Raw genomic sequence first — 8,595 nt, 5'->3', positions numbered from 1 at the left:
TGGGATTCAGGTTTGGAAATATTAGAGTTCGGATTTCTGGTTAATCCCAAAAATCTTAAATATATTATTTTTTATATTATAATATATATGTATTCTAACATAGAAATCCCTAACCCTAAGTCTCTAACTTTTTCTCTCACTTCTCTCATTTCCTCAATTCTCAATCATCTCTCTTCCTTCTCTTTCTCCTCTTAGAGTTCTCATATTCTTGAATTCTTTCACACTCCTCTTCTCTCCCTTCACTTCTCTCACACCATTAATGGTCTAATTTCATTGTTGTCATCATCCACTATCCTGGGTTTTCTTGTATGTCTCTGTGCGCCATCATCGTGGATGGGTGTCGTTCTGAATTCCGTCTGCCATGCCATGGGTATTATGTTATTATTTACTTTTTTATCTTTTTTTTCTCTGTTTCATTTTCATTCTCAATGTTTTTTATTTTTCATATTTCTTTGTATAAATTAGTTGATAATTTGTGTCCTACACTAATGAAGTTTCTCAAATTTGTCTAAAGATTGAGGTTATATTTTCTTGCTCTTGGTCTGGAGTTAAGGCCACACCCACCCAGTATACCTACAAGTGATGTTTCCTTCATATTATTGTTATATATATATATATATTTCAGTTTCAATCTCAAGATTTCATCTATGGATTTGACTTCTTGTTTTGTTATATATGATCATTTTTATTTTGTACTTGTGTTCTATTATTGATGCTCTAAGAATACTTATTGTCATGAGAATAGTTTGTTTTTCTTTTACTTCTATTTTAGATCTGATTTGTTTTGATTTGCATAATTTCTTGAATGAAAAATAGGGATATTAAGCCTTGATTTTCGGTTGAAAATAAATCTGAAACTTTGACATTGTTGTTTTATGTTATTATTTTCTTTAAATTTTTTATATTAATGTGTATTGATCTGATATTAAGGGCTTAAATATATTTGTATTCTTTTTTGTTTAAATCATTTTGGTTTGTTTATACTTTTTAATCTAAGTGATTTTTAATACATTGATGCAATATGCTTTTAATATACTAAATGTTATTTTTTTGTATTACAGGGAGAAGTGAAAGTGAAGAATTTAATTTTATGAATTTTTTTAATGGATTTTCTATTTCCTTATTTTACTAAGGTAATATTTGAATTTCCTAATTTAATTAGAACTTTAAACTTGCTAAAATTAAAATTAAGTTGTCCAAAACCTCAAAGCCTAAACTCACATTAATATTAAGAGGTCCAAAACCTCTCTTTTTTTCAAAACAAAGGAACAAAGTAATGATTTAAGAGGTCCAAAACTTATTTACTTTTAAATTTTAATTATATTGCTTTATTATAATTTTTTTAAGAATAAATAAAGAGGTCCAACACCTCATTATAAATTTGAATTCATTATTATAAAGTGATAAAAGTACTAAGGCATATTGAATATTATATTTTCAAATTAAATGGAGCCTTGATCAATTTTTTTAGTTAAAAATTAAAAATGAGTCAAATCCGACCTCAATCCGTTCTAAAATCTGAGAATCCGAACCTATTCAAATCTATGTTATTTCACACAGATTTCATAATGTATTTTCTGAAATTCGAATTCGACAAACCCAAACCCGACGAACCCACCCGATGTGCACCCCTAATTTGGATTTCAAGTCTCTCCTTTGCACTTTCAAAGATTTTGAAAAGAGTTTTATCATAGGTTGCATTAATGGTGGCACAAGTATCATACCTCCATTGTAGCATCCCAAAATTCCTAATAAGGTTTAATACCTTGATTAGTATGTCGGGAGGGCACATAGGGTAATTATATGAATTGTACAAATTATATTATTATGTGATTAAGTATGCATGATTATGTGTATTAAATGTGTTTAAAGACCCGCTATTGTTAGAAATTAGCATTTTCGTAATTTTGACCTGTCGATGGTGTATTTGTAATTTATATGTGTTATGTACTTGAGACTGCATTATTATGTGGATATATGTGATATTCGACATGAGTGGATCATTTTGAGTGATTTTAGCGCAAAAGTCACAACAGGGATAAATATCTGGCTCGGGTCGAGCCAAGGGGTATTTGGGAAATTTTTAGTTTGGGATAATTGGTAAAATGGAATTAATTGGTTGAATAAGTATGTTTGATGGATTAATGGATTGATTTGGAGATTAGTTGTTGTGGATGCCAAAATTCAGCCTGAACGAGGCCCCCAAGGGCTGTCTCCCCGCATGCATCCATACGCGAGTCTCCAAGGGCTATCTCCCCGCATGCATAGACACATGCATCCATACGCAAGTCTCCAAGGGTTGTCTCCCAGCATGCATAGACACATGCATCCATATGCGAGTCTCCAACGATTGTCTCCCTGCATGCATAGACACATGTATCCATACGCGAATCTCCAAGGGTTGTCTCCCCGCATGCATAGACACATGCATCCATACGCGAGTCTCCAAGTGCTGTCTCCCCACATGCATTGACACATGCACACATACGCGAGTCTCCAAGGGCTGTCTCCCCACATGCATGGACACATGCATCCATATGCGAGTCTCCAAAGGCTGTCTCCCTGCATGCATAGACACATGCATCCATACGCGAGTCTCCAAGGGTTGTCTCCCCGCATTCATAGACACATGCATCCATACGCGAGTCTCCAAGGGATGTCTCCCAGCATGCATAGACACATGCATCCATACGCGAGTCTCCAAGGGTTGTCTCCCCACATGCATAGACACATGATTCTATACGCGAGTCTCCAAGGGCTGTCTCCCGCATGCATAGAAACATGCATCCATACGCAAGTCTCCAAGGGTTTTCTCCCCGCATGCATAGACACATGCACCCATAAGCGAGTCTCCAAGGGCTGTCTCCCTGCATGCATAGACACATGCACCCATGCCCATGTACATGCACCACGAGGGTGTCTCGCGCATGAAGCCTCGCGCCTAGGGGAAGCCTCGCATGGCGGATGGAGCCTCGCGCCTCGGGGAAGCCTCACACCACTAGGGTGTCTTGGAACATATGGAGTTTAAGACCTTCTGAATGGGCATATGAAAAACAATTTAAGAGACCCAAAAGAATACGGAATAGCTTGGAAGAAAATACATGTCTCGGAGGAGTGAGTATAACCATTTGGTACAAGGTACCTGTACGTATACGGGTGTAGGATGTACGACCATGAGGAGGACGGAGGCATAATCCTAACATCCATATCAGGTAAGTGGTGGTGGAACAAACTAGTACGAATAGTGGAGGCACTACCTGCACATCTCTGACTGTGTAGCAAGGTAGACACCACAACCTTCTGCAACCACTACAACCTGCGCCACTACTCTGACAGTGTACATGTGTACATTCTTGTCCCTCGGGACCACAATGTACTAAGAGCCATTAGAGCTCTCCTATAAATAGGGACTCACATCATCATTGAGGGGGGTTGGAAAATTCTTTGTACACACAAAAAATTAAGAAATATACAATTTTTACTACATTGTAGTTCTGCGTATTTACTCCTTCAAGTTCTCTCCATCTTCTTCAAATATATCTTTTCCAATGTAGTTTGAGTTTTCTAACCTTATATCGTTGACGAATTCTCACCGTCAACTGTTGTGCAATTGGAATTTTAAGCGAAATGACTAAAATGCCATTAAGATTGATATGAAGATTAAGCAAAGGAAGGGGCAAAATGGTCATTTGACCTTATAATTAGAGAAAGGGGACCAAGTGTTGAAGCTTACCTTCCTTTCACATTTCTATCTTTCTCTCAACCTTTCTAGTTAGTTCTTCAAGGGGTTCATCAAAGAGAGGCTCTTAGAGTTAGTTGTTCTTCAATTTTCCAAAAGTGAAAAGGAGATTCAAGTATTTGGAAGAGGATTAGCAGCTGCTACGACTTAATTTGGCCATAGATAATTCAAATTTCAGCAAGGAGGTATGCATTTCTTTCCTTAGTGTTCTTCAATGGTGTTCTTGGTAAAAATTGGGGCTTTTGATGAATTTTCAAAAATTGAGGGCTCTAGGCTGATTAGGTGTGTGTATGATGATAGGAATTAGTTCATGAACTGATTGTGTTATTTGAATTCCCATTAAAAACAATATTTTTGTTTGGATTCTCGAATTTGGGGCAAAATTAGGTTTAGAACCCTAAGTTTGCAATTGGTGGTTTTAATGTGTAATTGATGTTTAAATGATACCTATGTGATGTATATAGTGTTGTATATTTGTTTTGAGGTCAAATTTATGCTTGGAACTAGTTGGAAACAAGTTTGGATCGAAATTTTCTAAGTTCAAAATTTTGTAAAAATGCAAAACTAGCTCTCTGACTTGAGCCGGTCGACCAGCATAGGGTACCCGGTCGACTGGCCTGCGTGCTGGGCTGGTGTGGCCATTTTTTATTAGCTGGTCGACTGGCCTGTGCTGATAGTTGGGTTTTGGTTCCTTCTCAATGGGTTTTGATGGGTAACCCTAGGGAATCATGAGCTAAGGTTCCTATGACATATTGAGACATGTTTAAAAAGGTATTTGGGGCTTGCTAAGGTTTATAGAAAAGTTATGATGGGTTGTGTTTTATGAGAAACTAAACCTACGTTATAATGTTGTGACTAGGGTTTCCGCGGGGCTTGGAGAAAGAATCGCGCTCGAGGTCGTTCAGTCTTCACCACAGGACTCGAGGTAAGAAAAGTTGGCATATGCACGTAGAGCGGGAATTGGCCTTATTGTATCTAGAAATAGTAATGACTGTATAGTGTTGAAATGAGCTAGGGTTGTGTATCCTTATTGTACACTTTGTTTGTTATGCTTATTAGTAACTGATTTAATTATGAGCATGCGATTATTACTGTAAGCTTAGTGCCGAGAGATGCACTTTGCTCGGTGAGTATGCAATTATTACCATAAGCTTAGTGTCGGGATACCCACTTTGCTCGACATAGGCCGTATACATGGTGCTTGATGATGCACCTTATTAGGCATCAACCGTACATATGGTGCATGGTGATGCAAATTATTTTATATAGTTGGTGTTGAATGTCTATATGGTTATTGAATATATGTGGCTATGAAGAATGAATTATGTGAATTATTATTTATGTGACGGATATATATGTGATATGATTTATTAATCATATGAATTGTTATATAAATATGTTGTGGTTATTATGTATGTCTTGTGGAACTTTTCTTGTTGGGCCTTGGCTCATAGGCGCTTTATGGTGCAGGTAAGGGCAATGGGAAAGTCGACCATCCATGAGTTGGAGGGCTTTGGAGAGGTGTGTACATGTTTGGCCTGCTCGACCGCCACGGTTGGGATATTTTGAGGGACTTAGAGTATAAGTCCATTTTGTCGCTTATACTAACTATCTTGTAACCTTGGTTGTAAATATGTTTTGATTTAACCTCTTTTGGGATCCCTTGTAAACATTTACAATTTTAATGGAAAAGTTTATACCTTTTGACTGAAATTTTTAATACTTAAACCTTTAATTAATTTTAATTACACTTTTGAGTCAAAATGACTCGCTTAATGGGTTAAACACTATTTTAAACACATTGTGTAACGGTCTTGGATTAGTAGGGCATTACAACCATCCTTGCACCTTTCCTTGGGTTGGATTAACTTTACTCAAGGTTGTAATGTTCTCAACATCAAATGCATTGTCCTTGGTATCATTACTTAGGTTTCCAATGATCTCATAATCAAATGCATTAACCTTAGTATCTTCACTTTCTTTTGCAATGATCTCATCATCAATTTCATTGATATGTTCGCCTTATCTTAATGTTTCATTAGTCTCATCACTACATGCATGAACTATGTCAATTCTATCTAGGATTAGCATACATTCCTCATCGAATGCATTAAATTCAATTAATGTCTCAAAGATCTCATCATCAATTGTATTAACCCTAATCTTATTATGGTTAATTTTACAATTACCATATCTCGCATGATGATCAATAACATTATAAACAAAACAAGTATAACAATAACCCTTGAATTGTTCATTAACATTCACCATTATACTCTTAACATAAGCAATAAACTCAAACTCACAAAAATATGGCAACAAACACATTTCATTCAAATTCTTGAAATCTACACATTTAGAAATAAGGAATTTAGTGATGAAAATTCTGCTTACTTTCATGCTAGCATCAAAAAGAGAAAAGAAGAGAATCGAATTGCCTCGTATGTTTCCACTCAAGGTACCCTGATTGATAATTTTGCGAATGTCATTAATCATTATCTTTCTCACTTTCAAGGTATTATGGGTAGTTCCAGCTCTGCCATAACCAAGATTAGGCTGAGTTGCATGAAATTTGGTGAAAAACTTGACTTATCTCAACAACTCAGCTTAATTAAACCATTTACCTGCCAGGATGTGAAGCAAGCCTTGTTCAATATTCATGATTTGAAGAGTCCTGGGCCCGATGGTTTTGGTGCCAAGTTTTTCAAAGTGATTTGGTCTAACATTGGAAGGGATATATCTATGGTTGTGTTAAATTATTTTGAGATAGGGAAGATTCCTGCCCAACTCAATAACACTATGTTGTCTCTAATTCCAAAGATAGACAAGCCATCCAGGGCAGGGGACTATAGACAGATTGCCTGTTGCAACACTCTTTACAAATGCATTTCCAAAAGTCTCTGTACTAGGCTCTCTCTGGTTCTTCCAAAACTTGTTAATAGTAATTAAGGGGCCTTCATCAAAAATAGGTCCATTGCTCATAACATTCTCATTCTTCAAGACTTGCTTAAGGGTTATAATAGGAAAGGTACTTCTCCAAGATGCCTTATGAAGATTGATCTTAGTAAAGCCTATGATACTATTGATTGGGATTTTTTGGAGGATCTCTTTAAAGCCTACTGTTTTCCTTCAAAATCTATAGCTTGGATAATGATTTGTTTAAGGGGTTCCTCTTATTCTCTGCTTATGAATGGAAGAGTCCAAGGAAGTTTTGATGGAAAGAAGGGTCTGCGATAAGGTGATTCGATTTCTCCATTGTTTTTTTGTCCTGGTTATGGAGTACCTTACAAGGCTGCTGCTCCAAGCTTCTTGTTCGGCTAATTTTCGATTTCATCCACTTTGTAAGTGCCTGGGCTTGGTGAGATTGTGCTTTGCTGATGATCTTATCATTTTTTGCAAAGGGGATTCCAAGGCTACTAAGGTTCTCAAGGAGGCTTTTGATGAGTTTAGCAGTTGCTCTGGATTGATAGCTAATCAGTCCAAATCCCATGTTTATTATGGGGGAGTTAAAGAATCTGAGAAACATAGTATTGCTGCTTTGGTTAGCTTTGAAGAGTGGGCAGCTTTCCGCTTAAGTATTTGGGAGTCACATTGAGACCTATCAAATGGAAAGAGGTTGAATGTGCTCACATTATTACCAAGCTTCGTTTAAAGTTGCATAGTTGGGCGAGCAAGCATTTGTCTTTTGCAGGACGAGCTCAACTTATTCACTCGGTCCTACTTGGCACCAGGAGTTATTGGATGAGTATTTTTATCTTGCCTCAAAAGGTAGTTAAGGAAATTGACAAGATTTGCAGAATATTCATGTGGGGTGGACATGGAAACACTAGTAAGTTGCAGTTTGCTTCTTGGGAGTTTGTTTGTAAGCCCAAGAACTATGGTGGTCTGGGATTCCAATAAGGTAGTAAATTTAATAAAGCTTCAATGGCTAAATGTGTTTGGGCTCTGACTACGAAGCAGGATGTTCTTTGGGTGAAATGGATCAATGCAATCTATTTAAAGAATTAGGATTTCTGGGACTATGATGTGAAGGCGGATGTGAGTTGGTATTGGAGAAAACTGTTTCATCTCAAAACCAGCTTCACTCGAGATGATATCTTGGCAGCTGATGCAAGTGGCAGATTTCTGATTGGTAAAATCTATGACAAATTCCTTTCTCACTTTGCAAAGAGTGAGAGTTGTGGAGTAGTTTGGTGTAGATTGGCAGTACCTAAACATAGATTCACTCTTTGGCAAGCTATTAATCATCACCTTTTAACTAGAGAACTTCTAAGTACTCAGCGGGTTGTTGTGGATTCTTTGGATTGCTTTGTTTGTGGTCTTGGTAGGGATTGTCATGAACATCTCTTCTTTGACTGTCTTTATTCTAGAAAGGTTATTCGGCAGGTTCAGACTTGGTTGGGCTCTGAGATTTGGCCATTGAATCATGCAGTCTGGCTTCAATGAGTGATTACTAAGAGGAAATGATTAGTGCTTTTAGCCATCACAATAGCAGCCATGGCTGCTTCTGTTTACTATATCTGGTGGAACACAATTATGTGCATTTTTGAAGGAAAAGTGTTCTTGATTTCTCATATTGATAGGTTGATCAAACAAGCTATTAAAGCTAGGATTTTGTTATTGGATATGAGAAAACTTGCTAAAAATGATTAGTTTAAGTTTGATTTTATTTGTAATTTGTGATTGTTAAGCGACTTTGGTATTAGCAGCTAGTTGTAGTTTGCTCTCTTTGAGTGGAAAAAATTATTCTTTTGATAAAAAAAAAAAAGAAATAAGGAATTTGATGATACCAATCTCCTCAAGTATGTAATTCCATTAAGTTGTCTCATCCTCTATTGATGAAGACTCCATATCCA

The 8,595-nt window shown here is 36.8% G+C and overlaps 1 protein-coding gene across 1 annotated transcript; it reads left to right on the top strand.

The window, feature by feature from the left end:
• The first annotated feature begins 6,929 nt into the window (after nucleotides 1-6,929).
• Nucleotides 6,930-8,185, top strand: LOC133815473 (uncharacterized). The gene is made up of 3 exons (XM_062248311.1): nucleotides 6,930-7,314; nucleotides 7,431-7,597; nucleotides 7,748-8,185. Exons 1-3 carry the CDS (start codon nucleotides 6,930-6,932, stop codon nucleotides 8,183-8,185), a joined length of 990 nt encoding a protein of 329 aa, XP_062104295.1.
• Nucleotides 8,186-8,595: the final 410 nt, after the last annotated feature.

Source organism: Humulus lupulus, chromosome 2 (assembly GCF_963169125.1).
Source record: "Humulus lupulus chromosome 2, drHumLupu1.1, whole genome shotgun sequence".
In the NCBI taxonomy this organism is placed as follows: domain Eukaryota; kingdom Viridiplantae; phylum Streptophyta; class Magnoliopsida; order Rosales; family Cannabaceae; genus Humulus; species Humulus lupulus.
This window is presented reverse-complemented; position numbering and strand designations above follow the sequence as displayed.

Coding starts and splice junctions, on each gene's coding strand:
- LOC133815473 (XM_062248311.1), top strand. CDS start 6,930: ATGGAAGAGTCCAAGGAAGTTTTGATGGAAAGAAGGGTCTGCGATAAG. Junction 7,315..7,430: donor GTGGGCAGCTTTCCGCTTAA/GTATTTGGGAGT, acceptor TGTCTTTTGCAG/GACGAGCTCAACTTATTCAC. Junction 7,598..7,747: donor AGTTTGCTTCTTGGGAGTTT/GTTTGTAAGCCC, acceptor TTAAAGAATTAG/GATTTCTGGGACTATGATGT.